This window comes from Populus alba, chromosome 3, assembly GCF_005239225.2.
Source record: "Populus alba chromosome 3, ASM523922v2, whole genome shotgun sequence".
Taxonomy (NCBI): Eukaryota; Viridiplantae; Streptophyta; class Magnoliopsida; order Malpighiales; family Salicaceae; genus Populus; species Populus alba.
In genome coordinates this window covers 14,973,453-14,986,558 of record NC_133286.1, presented here as the reverse complement: position 1 = coordinate 14,986,558, position 13,106 = coordinate 14,973,453, and the positions used below count along the sequence as shown (strand labels likewise).

At 32.1% G+C, this 13,106-nt stretch overlaps 1 protein-coding gene across 1 annotated transcript; it reads right to left on the bottom strand.

Annotated features, from left to right (window-relative positions):
* Positions 1–2,189: 2,189 nt before the first annotated feature.
* LOC118028754 (protein TPX2) lies at positions 2,190–7,565 on the bottom strand. Its single transcript, XM_035032469.2, has 18 exons — positions 7,277–7,565; positions 6,757–6,903; positions 6,500–6,589; positions 6,128–6,281; positions 5,556–5,661; positions 5,156–5,206; positions 4,507–4,604; positions 4,347–4,422; positions 4,191–4,253; positions 3,945–4,031; positions 3,697–3,755; positions 3,489–3,567; positions 3,337–3,402; positions 3,188–3,250; positions 2,937–3,014; positions 2,789–2,833; positions 2,598–2,698; positions 2,190–2,509 (listed from the first exon to the last, which is right to left on the bottom strand). Exons 1-18 carry the CDS (start codon positions 7,443–7,445, stop codon positions 2,491–2,493), a joined length of 1,551 nt encoding a protein of 516 aa, XP_034888360.1. The 5' UTR covers positions 7,446–7,565; the 3' UTR covers positions 2,190–2,490.
* Positions 7,566–13,106: the final 5,541 nt, after the last annotated feature.

Genomic DNA, 13,106 nt, shown 5'->3' with positions numbered 1-13,106 from the left:
AAGGCGTGCCTCCTTATTATAGATATCTGATTGCTCCATCATGAATCCCTTGCACAATATATTTTTATAGGTCATTTCATCTTGATTTTAATTAGTTTTTCTTCTCCAAGATTTAAAACTTTCAAACCCTAATGAATAGTTTTTTTAATCACAATATAATTAAATACTTATTAGCTTTGAAGATTGTCTCGCGGTGTAGCAAGAAACTGCATGAAGTGCTGATCATGAACATCTTAGGAGAAGCCATTAATTACAACTTCTTACTAGTTAACCAATCCTCTCCCTCTTTTCTTCTTTCGATAGATGTTGATGGGATGTTTTTGTAATGCAATTTGCTTGAGGCAAAGAGCTCAAGTGCTGCTGCCTATTTATAGGGTTTTCACTGTGGGGAAAATAGCGGGATCTAAGATGTATAGCACATGGTCCGGCAAGGGGCGGCAATGGCACCATAAAATTCTTGAATTTGTAGCATTTGCAGCTACATTGCCTAGAAAGTTAACTTTTATTTTTTATTTTTATAATTGACGACTCCATGTTTGCTTTGCCAGAGCTGCTCAGATTCGTAGGACTTGCTCAATGAAGAGTCAACAACGCGGATGCAGTGCTCGGACCTCATGCGCTTTTTGCCTGCCAAATGTGGAAGCCAAATTTATGGTTTTGGTCTTTTCTTGAAGCAACATATCGAAAATGTTGTAGGTAGTTTTATTTTTGTCCAGTCAAAGAGAAAAAATCTTTTAATTAGTTAAATAATTTTTGTTTTTGCATTGTATCTTTTTTATATATAATTGTATTTTAAATCTTGATTTTATAAAAACTAAAATAATATATTTTTCATTCATTAAAAACATGCTTTTTATTTATTTTAAATTTGTAATCTCTTTTTATATATATAAGGGTCATGTATTTAAGATTTAGTGTGTTAAATATCAATAAATAAATAAGAGGAGACGTTTAAATCAAAAAAATTTGTTTCAGTTTTTAACAATTAATATCAAAGCTTATGTTGATTAGAAGAGCACAACGAGAAGAAAAACACAACATTAACAGCTACAGAAAAAGAACATAGCACGCAGCATCAAGTTTTTGGAGCAACGAAGATTGCAACAGCCTTCGTAGACGAGCCAACCTACTCCCAACGCAACTTTAGCAGACTTTAACGGTAAAAAAGAGGGTTTGAAATCAGAAAAATTGCAGCAGTGGTAGGGACCTTCCAAGCAAGAAAAACAACCTTGAATACTGCAACACAACACAACAAAAAAACAGACCAGTTTCAAGGGGAAAAAAAAAAAAATTAAAGGCGGTAACTTGCAGCTCCTGCGGAGCAGAAAATCACAACGACAATAGCTGTCTTCCATGGATAAATCAAAAGTTGAATGGTATATGTGTCGCAGGTATGGACATTACAGCTTAGAATATCAAATTAATTTGAATAGGAACAGTGGTAAAAAAATCTAATTTATATATATATAACGTTTTAATTAACGGCTTGTCATATGAATAAAAAAATCACCAAAATTTATAATACTTGAATATTAGTTGTAGCAATCGTATTAATAAAAATAAGTTAGTTTTCTCCTATTTAGAAAAATCTCGTCAAGATTTTATGAGGTCTAATGATAAGTTTAAATTCATGTTATGGGAAAATAAATGATAGCGATTCAAACCAAGAAGAATTTTGTTCATACCATCTTTAATGTTTTCTTTATTCTATAATTAAAAATAAATTTACTTAGAATTTACCTTCATGAAAACGAGCATTGAGTTTATATAAAAAAAACAGAGTTTGTAGAATTGAAGAAGACAAACTAGGCGTAATTGCTAAAAATAACATGAATTACTCTTTCATATTTTTCGACATGATTAAATGAGGAAGCATGACACATCTTAATTTTGTAGGATTGAAAGTTCTATTTAAAAAAGAATATGGTGATGGGTCTCTTTCATTTCTCAAAGAGAAGACTTGTGAACGACAAGAAACCCTTCAAGAAAGAAAGCTTATGATACAAGGCGATGGACAAGGCATGCACAATTCATCAGACAAGGACTTTGGTTGAGAGAATGAAAAGGGTTACTAACTCCCAAGTAAAACCTATAATAATTTGTTACTCCTCATCATAGCGGATTTGGTCATTGTTCATTATGTGACATGCTAGTGAGCCGAAAATGAAAATGGAAATGCGAGCAAGAAATAACTTCAAGAACACTATCAATTCTGTATTATGTATTTACCATTAACCATTTCATTTGCTGTTCATGCTACAGAAAGTGAAGGTGGTATAACGGTAAGAAGGCCTTAATGCCTGTACAACACCGGCCATGTAATAATTTTATTGGATCGGGGACAAGCCACCAAAATTGTAGGGGACGGAGGTAAGCTTTACATCAATGTGTGAGATCAGTTTCTTCCCCGGTAAACAATTCATTTCAAGCGATACGGACTTCCATGACTTCTCTGTATAACAAAACGGTTGATGATTCTTGTCACAAATCTCACCGGATTCCCAAGTTCCTGTGGACAATTCAAAATCAAATCATTACTTTGTGGAATTGGAACTAGGGAAAAATTACCAGTTTCTGTCAACTTTCTGTCAACACACCTCCTGCTCAATTGGTTTGCAACTTCATTGGTGCTGCCTGTATTGGTCCCGTACTGAATCTGCTGCCTTCCACCAAACATAGGTTGCCTTTCTTTCAGCATCTATAAGAAGGAAAAAAATAATACTTTGTAGCTGGAACAAAAGGAAAATAATATGGCACAGAGATGGTTCCTAACAGATGCCATGCTTACCTTCTGCCCTGTTTGCAAATGATTCAATCTATTTTCTTTTGAGCCCTTGCACCAAAGAAACAATTAGAGATATTAAGCAAAGTGGAATTGAAGATAAAAGAATTTTGTGTTTGCTAAGATTAAAGAATTTACAAGGAACAAGGAGAACCTTCATGTATATATTGCTCGGTTGAGGAAATTGCAATTGTGACCTGTTATTTGGTTGGAGTTCATTTGTAAGGGAGAGCTAGCATACACAGGGTAAAAATTTTAGAATCTTGGAAAATATACGAGTGCAAACTGCAAAGGCTAAGATAACAACAGTGAGCACTACTACAACAGAAATAGATTCATGCATCCCTTAACCAGGAGATAGCACAATGAGTTTGTTGAACTATGAGGTCAAAATTTAAGGAATACCTTGCTGAAAAGATCTATGGGTGGATTATGTTGAAACCTCTTCTCGGTATGAAAATTAAACTCCTGTAATTAACACATAATGTTGTCTCAAATGATTCTGTATACAATTAATAGGTAATTCAGTACATATTCTGTCTCAAATGAGATACCATTGGCACCGTGGTTTCCTGCTTGCTATTCCGAAAAACACCCATTTCTCCTTTACTTGAGAATATCTGCATTCAGACGATAAGCAGGTTCACATTTAGCAATTGCTGCCATAACCATTAGAGCATAAGATATGCACTAATTTCTCCATTACCTTCTTATTCAGAGGGCGAGCTTTGAATATATGTGTTGCACAACATCCATCCTGCCTTGGAGCATCCATGGTTGTTGGTCTGAGCAAAGCAGGAGCAAATTGAAAGTAAGCACTTGCGGGTAACAAACATCACCAAATGAAAACTGAGCATCACATTTCTTTCATTCTGAAGCCAATTTTAAAATATAAAAAAATAGCACATCATTACCTTCTGGATTCTGTCTTCACAGTTTCAGCGACAGAAATTGTACTAGGTTTGTCCAGCCCCTGCAATAAAAGAGCTTCAATCTCTCCATATTTTAATAACTATGATAAAGAAGATCATTACAGCAACTACTAAAACGAGCAACGCCACCAAAAAACAGTTATCATCATAATATCCACAAGATTTGAACCAATGATGAAGACAGTTTTTTCAGTTGAAACTGTAATCATGATTTCAAAATCTATATAAACCTTGTCCAAATCATTGCACTGAAGTAAGGAAGATGTAACTGAAGAGGTGTGCTGCATTGCCCTCTCCAATGTCTTTAGGTGAAATTCCTGAGAAGCAATGGAAAAGGTATTTATCAACTCTAAATACTGAACAAAGACTTCTGCAGTAATCTCTGTCTACAGTTAGTGCAGAACCCAAATTTTGCGCGCTGCGCTACTTATTGTAGACAGAAATAAAAACAGGCAGAAACCAGTTCAAGCACTTACTTGAAACTCGGGCAACTTTGGAGTACTCTTCTTTGGAAGAGGCAATGAAGGAGCCTCAAGAATCTGCAAAACAAAGTAATATATATATTTTATTTTTTTAGAAAACAAAACAGTTTTTCTATACAGCATCTCAAACAATTCAACTTGTATACTCACTTTTCGGTTCAATGGGCGTGCTTTGAATCTCCGTGCAGGTGCTGTCATGTGTTGCTGTTCTATACTATCTTTGGGCCTGATTTACAAAACTGTCAATTATCCATGCATCATGTTAAAGACAACATCTTGGTACCTCAGAATTGAGAACAGAAGTGCAAACCTCATCCTTTGAGCCCTATGTGCTGTTTCAAGGTCAGGCTCTCTTGGAACAGTGAGCCTTAGTTTTGCATGAGCAGAGATTTTATCAACACTACCATCCTGCAAGACCATATCAAAACATTACATAACTTTAATTAATGATTTTATCCTCTTAGCTAGGTTGAATTACACAATCCTCACTCCAATTCCAGGAATGCGGACTTCATCTCTTTTTCACCCTCATTGTTCTGATGATTATAGGTTTTTCTTTTATGTACATATCAGAACATATAGAGAAGATCACAACTAAAAACAAAAAATAAATACTTGCTTTGGCGCTTGATAGTTCAAAACTATTGGTCAAACGTCAAAGCTGTCCTATCCACCCACACTATATGTTAATTATAGCTCATTTATAATACAATGCTTGCAAACATATTTTTGTCCAGAATTTGCTTTGCATTTTGGAAGTATATCCCTACCTTTGGGGTTTAGGACTTAGTTACATTTCATATGCATTACTGAGGGTTGATTACAACATAAATTAGCTCAGGTCAACGGAAAAATCAATTTATTTAAGAGTTTGGGGTGTGAAGATGGGAGATAATTGATCAAATATGCAGGGCACATGAAATGTAACTTGGGTGCAAATTCAAGCATCAACCATTTACCTTTTTAGATGTCTTGTGGATGAAATCTGTTTGCTGCTTTCCATCACCAATCTGTTATGCAGAAGATGTAAATGGACTGGTAAATATTTCTAAAAAGGATAACAAAAATAACACTTAAGCATTAGCTCAAGACCCCTGCACTAAATTTCGCTCACAATCCAGAATTCACTAACATGAGCTCCCAAATGTCAAGCCAGGTCAGCCATCAATGCATAGCCACACATTCCATATCAACTCTTTTAATTTGATAATAGAAGGAGAACACAGGACAAGGCAAAATAATTAAGGGAACATTCCCAATAACATTCATCAATGTGGCAATTACTGGTCTGCCTGTCAAAAAATGTTCAAAACCTTGCATAAATAAAAATAGTTCTTTGTTTGTGCAAAAGCTGCATACCTTACGCAAGTGACCTCCTTCCAGTTTCTGCCTCTTGGAAGAATGACTATCAACCGCAGATGAATTGCATAAGCCTCTCTCCTTTTGACCCGGATGTGACTGAAATCTAAAAAATTAGAGATATGTAATATTAGAAAGTGACTCTATTACACTGAGAGGTCTCTGATTAAGCTTCCTCTGAATATTTGAAAGTGATTATATGGTAATTGCCTCTGACTTGAGCGCATAGCATGTCTTTTTGATGAGAGAAAAACGTGCATCAACTATTAAATAATTTTCATAAAAGCAGATGAATGCTATATAGCATATACTAAACACAATAATCCCCATGTTTGCAAAAGATGAGCTTTAAAATTCAATGGACCACCTAACAAAAATCAGAGCACATAAGCCACCATGCATAAGAAAAGGGTTGGAGACTGTGTTGAGTGGTAGCTTTATTTGAAATTTCATGAAAAAGAATAAGCAGCCACGAAATACTCAAAAGCATAACTCTTCATCAATATAAAAAGCAACAAGAAAAATTATTTTTGACCGAAAGTAAATTAGAACAAGAATTTTTTTAGAATCACCTGGAACCACCAACTTGAGGGGTCTGATTTTGCTTAGCCAACTGACTAGCTGTAGGTTTCATCAAAGTTGAACTTCTGGGAAATGTTGGCTTGACAGAGGACTTCAACTTGGGTTTTGATTTATCAGTAGATTTCTGATGGCAAAAGGTCAATCCTGCAAGCACAAACAATGGTAGTATTGTTGGGAGGAGAACCATAAGAGATACAGTCAAACCATCACTTGTGCAAATTACTACAATCTTAGAGATAGATTTCAGCTTTAAGAAGACAGGTGATTAAAATTGTATGTTAAACAAACTTTTGAGAAATCAATAATTAGGATGGTATTAAAGATATAATCGAAAAAACATGGTGTATATTTAAATTAGTGACCTGTTGCTAATTCTACTCGATGATTTGAAACTTTTTGCAGGTTGCCACTCTGTATGTTGGTGAAGATCCCCCTGTATGTTCGTTCACATTCTGCAAATACAAAATGACTCATTACATCCACCCCTCACTCAAAAAAATAAGAAGTCTGGCCTCGCTAGGTTTACTTGAAGCTCTAGTAATCACAACCTAAAATCAGCTATAGCTAAGTAAAAGATTAAGGGCATATATACCCATTAAACAAGCGTAATCAGTAGTACCTCTATCGTCCACCTCTATTGCAGAAGCTTTTGGACCCGTGTCATCATTGAGCAGAGAGGCCATATTTTCATCATCTTTAGATTTTGGAGAGGTATTAACATTTTCCAGTAGAGAGTCCTCTCCTATCACTAACTTCGCCACAAATGCTGAAACATAAACAAATACATCAAAAAACAAAATCATCACAAATACTTAAAAAGAGAAATCAGAGTCAAAAATGAAAATAATCATCCAGTAGTGACAGCTTCTTTTATAAAAATGAAAACTTTTTGGTACAAAATCATCATTCACATGTTCAAAAGTATACAAAAAAAAGAAGAAGAAGAAGAAGAAACTTTCATGAAATTGAAGCTAAATAAAGCTCAGAATAACTAAACCACAACAACAACAAAAAAAAAAAAAAAAACTAAGCATAAAATTAAAAAAATAAGGCTTGATGATTGTTACTATGAGCTCAATATTTCAATAATCAATCAAATAAAACCCAAAAATGAAAAAAGTCAGGGCTTTCAGACTCACGAGAGGGAGGATAACTCAAAGCCGTATCAAACCACCGCTCAGCTTCACGCGCCTCCGCGATTGACTCCTGGAGTGTGAAATCGAAGTACATTGCAGCATCAAACTCGTAATCAAGATCAACTTCACGCGCCTCAAAAACCATAAACTCCACCTCCATTTCCTCTTCCATCTCCGTCTCTCTCTAGAACACTTTCTCTCTCCTGTCAAAAATGTCTCAGTTTCTCTGTCTATAACGGTTTTAATGAGAGGAGAGGAACGGCGTTGATTCCGTTGTAAGAGCTCTCGCTAGCTAGCTAAACTTCTTACTGTATCATCCAATGCAATAAATAGATCACTCAAGTAAAACTATTTTTTTCGTAATTTATTTTATTTAGCTGGCAGAAATAAATGAAAATAAACCGCAGAGGTATGGGGCCTTTGCTCCTCGTAATAATATTACGATTTTAGGTGTGAATGGTTTTTACCTAAACTTGATTTATTTTTTTATTATAAAAAATTGAGAAATCTATGAAAATAAATTAATATGGTGTTTGAAATAGTGATAACAATAGATTTTTTAAAGTAATTTTTACTTGAAAATATATTAAAATAATATTTTTATTATTTTTTAAAATTTATTTTTAATATCATATCATTAAAATTATCTAAAAATATTTAAAATAAAAAATTTAAAATTTTAAGAAACTCTAGTTACACCACAGTATAAACTAACTCTAAATTCAAAAGAAAAGATTAAAATACACAAAACAAAATAAAATCTCCAATGAAACATTTTAAAAAATTTGTATAGAATTGTGGTAATGGATATTTTTTATTTAAAAATATATTGAAATAATATTTTTTTATTTTTAAAAATTATTTTTGATACTAATTCATTAAAATAATTTAAAAATAAAAAAAAAATTTATCAAAATCATTTCTTACAAAAAAAAAAAAAAACAATGTACTTTGGAACATGGAGCACAGCCAAATGTAAGCAAAAGATAAGGTTTGAGTTTTATAATATTTTGGGATTTATTTGTTGCCTTTTTCAACGATCCAAAAAATTTGAACTTAAGTTTATAATAAATAATATATATCAATTCTTGGACAACGTGTGGGAAAATGACTAGACAGTTTTGTCCCTGGGGATTTGGGAGAATGGCTGTCGTTGGGTTCTGAGTGGTGAGTAAGATTTGAATTGAGAGTAGGGGCAGGATGAGGAAATTAGTTGTTGAAGGGAATTAAGTTTTTGTCTTTAAACAGGTGGGCAAGTGTTTATAGGGGATCGAGATTACTGTCGAGGAGTCTGAAATTTCGGCGGGTGATCGAATTGCCCTTGTGGGTAAAAACTATTTACGATATTTGACATTAACGGTTTTATTCGTTTTGTCCGGTAATGGGATCGGTTGTAGGGTCCGCTTTCAAAAATTCAAAAAAGAGAGAGGGACAAGGCAGACGAGAAAGGGTGAATCCATGGATGTGTATATTTATTTATTATTAGCGAGGTAAGGGACCAACACTAGAAGATACTACTAGGGTGTTTGAAAGTGTAGTAGCGGTTGCTTTTCAAATAGCTTTTCGTGCCGAAAAGCATGTCAATAATGTTTTTTCATTTTTTAAAAATTATTTTTGACATCAGCACATCAAAACGATCCAAAAAGTACAAACCGCATTCAATTTTAGCAAAAAAAAAAAAAAATTGAATTTTGGTGAAAAGCCGGTTTGGCCACAATGCCAAACGGGCTATACATCTTTGTCCAGCGCTCCTTTGCGAGCTGTATTATTTTTTTAATATAAAAATATATATAATTATTGTTAAGGTGTTTTTTAATAAAAAAAATATTAATTATAAAATCAAAATAAAATATATATTTATATTTTAAAAATTATTGATACGGTGATCTATTGTAATAAATTACATGAATTTTTTTTCAAAGATTTTATTAGATTGATTTAAATTAACTTATTAAATCTGCAATCCAACTCATAAAATCATGATAACTTTATAAAATATAAATTAAAATAAATTATAAAAGTTAATTTTTAATCAATTAAATATTGAATTATAAATCTAAAAATATATATTATATTAAAAAAATCATCAAAAAATACTGAATGATGAAATAAAAAAAATCAATTAAAAATATATATAAAAAAAAAACTAAAGTTAACTCGGGTTAACACACCTGTCAAACCCATAAATCAGGTTATAAAGTAAGTAAAAAAAAGTCACAAAGCTCCATTTCTAATAAACCCAATATTAAATATTGAAATTAAAAAAAAAATCCATAGACCGAGATAAACTCCACAAAAAACAAATTGAAAAAATTATGAAGTTCAGTTCCTAAATAACTCAACATTGAAGAATGCAATTGAAAAAAAAATGATTGGATTATTAAAGGATAAAATAAAAAAAAATTCAATTAATAATTTTTTAAAAAAAAAACTAGGTCAAACTAAGTCAACAAAATAAACTGGTTATCCGAGTCACGAGATCGAAATAAACTCATAGAAAGAAAATTAAAAAAATTATGAAACTTAATTTCCAACCAACTCAATGTTAAAGAATGAGATTGAAAAAAAAAATCAATTAAAAAAAATAGTCAAAAAAAAAGAAGCAAGAGTCAGTCAAAGTTAACATGTTAAACCACATACATGAGTCATGAGATTAAAATAGATTCATATAAATTAAATAAAAAAAAGTTATAAAATCTCATTTTTAACAAATCTAATGTTAGAATATGAAATCGAGGAAAAAAACTAAATTAATAAGATTGATATATAACACATAAAAAAATAAAATAAAAAAGTTATGAAGCATAATTTTTAAACATAATCTAATATTAAATGATAAAATTTTAAAAATAAAAAAAATCAAGTTATTCCATAATAAAATTAAAAAAAAACTGAAAAAAAAACACACACACACAACACAATTCAAGTGAATAGTGATGTGTAAGTGTGCTGCCATCATCTAATAACACACTTCAATATGTATTTTTCAGTAACTTGACAATTGAGAGAGTTGGAGAGAAGGTCCATTCATCAGCATTTTCTATTTGCCATTTGGAGACCCATTACTTGAGTTGAGAAGTTGCAAATTGTGAGCTTCTACTCGGATTGAAAAGCTAAAATATGGAACTTTTTCATATGCATATCATTAAGTAAGGCCCCGCATCATAGCAAAAGCATGAAATAATGCACCGTGAAAACAATCACGATACATATGGTATTGTGGTTTAATTGTGTTTCTTTTAAATTTGAATTTTTTATGTAATTTTAAATTATTTTAATGTATTGATATCAAAAATAAATTTTTAAAAATAAAAAAATATTATTTTAATACATTTACTATAAAAAAACAATTTTTACTGCAATCACAGACATGAATTTAAGTATAAATATTGAATACTTTGGTTCCAAAGAAAACAACTACTGGGTCTGTGGGAATAGCCATAGGGTAATTAAAATTGAACTAATTTTTGCATCCGTTAAAACAGCAAAAGTCGATTATTAGTGGATTAGTCAATTATTCATGTGCTTATCAATTAGAGGGCTTTCATGATTTAGTAAATTAGGGGAATTAAGGTAGATCAATTAGGTAGACTGAGTGAGTTGAAACCCTAATTCAGCCCACATTTTCAGAAAATATTCAAAATTCAATAGTTTTTAGGAATGAAAAAAAATAAAAAAGTTCAACCCATGTTCTACGGCATGCCTTCAAACACGAGACAAACATAAGAAGGCGACTATAATTTGCGAAAAGTAAGAATCAATACCGAGTCGAAACACGAAATGATTTGTGAAATCAGATGCTGCATGGGGAAACAGACAGTGCACCAAAAATAACAGAGGCTGTCTTGTTAAGTTGGATCTTTGTGTGCCTTCTTACCAGGAAATTTGAAATCTATGTCTCATTGTTTTGTATGCGGAAAATATTGAATGGACATGAAAAATTGACAAGGACGGGACAAATAATTGACTTATCTTATGTTGGTGTGATTTGGATTGAACTTAATAGTATTTTATTTTATATTTAATATATACTAGATGAGATTCGACTGATATAAAATTTGAATTGATACAGGTTTAAAAAAAAAAAAAAAAAGAATTGATCTGATCAAACTCAATCATAAACTCAGGTCAACCTATAACTTGGTCAACTAAAAATAAAATACAAGTAAAAAATTCATTGATTATATATACATATAGGTCAGCCTAAGTTAACACTCTTGACCCATGGCTTGAGCTTTATTCTAGATTGATCTTCAACTTGAGTTTTAAAATCATAATAATAACGATTTTAATTTTTATATTGCTTTAGGTCAAAATAGATTGACCATCTCGACCTATGACTCGGGGCTTGTCCTGGGTCGACCCCTTAGTTAAATTTTAAAATTATGATAATAATTATATTTATCTTTATATTAACTCAGGTTAATAGCCAACCCGGCCCGTAACTCAAGCCTAGCTCTCAGTCGACCCCCAAGTCAAGTTCTAAAATTATTATAATAATTATTTTTATCTCAAGATTAATTCAAGTCAAGGGTCAACTCAATCCATGACATGACCCCAGTTTGACCCTCAAATCAAATTTTAAAAGTATGATAATGGTCATTATTATCATTATGTTGACTCGGGTTAATAATCAACCTAACATGCAACTCAAGCTTGGTCTTGGTTCGTACTCCGAGTCAGGTTGTAAAACAATGATAATAATAATTTTTATCTTTACATTGACTCAATCAATGATCAACCTAACCTATGACCCAGACCTAACCCAGGATTAATCGCAAGTCGATTCTCGAGTCAGATTTTAAAATTATGATAATAATAATTTTTATCATAGGGTTAACCGGAGTCAATGATTAACCAACCAGTGACCCGAGCATTACCTTGATCGACTCTCGAGTCAAGTTTTAAAACTATAATAATTATTATTTTTATCCTTATATTGACCCAAGTCAATGATCAACTTCATCCGTAACCTAAACTTGGCCTCAAATTAGATTTTATGTTAACTTGAATTAATTAAATTAACTTTTGTATAGAGTATTAGATAAGGTTTTCTAACCCCTTTAAATGAGATAAAAATTGATTCAGTAAAATAATTTTAACCAAGATAAAATACTATTTTATATATTATTACTCAACATACCAAACATTTCTTTGTGGTTCCTCGTGATATAAAAAGAAGCCCATGTCCTTGCAGCATTTACTCCTCAACTACCTTGATGTGAAACACCATAAGAACTTGGTAGCTGAGAGTTTTAGTGCTTGAAAATGATTTTGTACTTGTGATCACTGAATCCACACAGGATTCATGGCTTTTCTTTTCAAATACAGTTCATAAAAAGAATGGAAATAGGGCTAACTGGTGGCTGTTAGTTCTACACGAGAGAGATGGAAATTGTGTTCCTAGTTATTTTTGAAAATATTTTTTATTTAAAATAATATATATTTTTTTAATTATTTTTATATCAGCACTGACATAAAAATACTAAAAAAATTAATTTAAAATAAAAAAATTAATTTTTTAAATACTTTTAAAATATAAGATGATACATAACAAAAAAAAAAAATGTCAGTCCTGATTTGAAGATCATGAACCCACAGCCTGACCTCATTTCTATTTTCTATACACCTAGCAACTACACGTAATCGCCCGTCGCTTCGGTATTTATACACTGGCCCACTGCAACAAGAGGCAGTTTTCCACGGCCTATGTCTTAAGGCACCGTGTCTTCTGTTTGGTTGGGCTGTTGTTTGTCTTGATATTTTCTCCCAGGCCTTGTTAATTGGGCTTTCGTACTTTAAGTGGCATCAGGTTAGCCATCTTTAGGTCGTC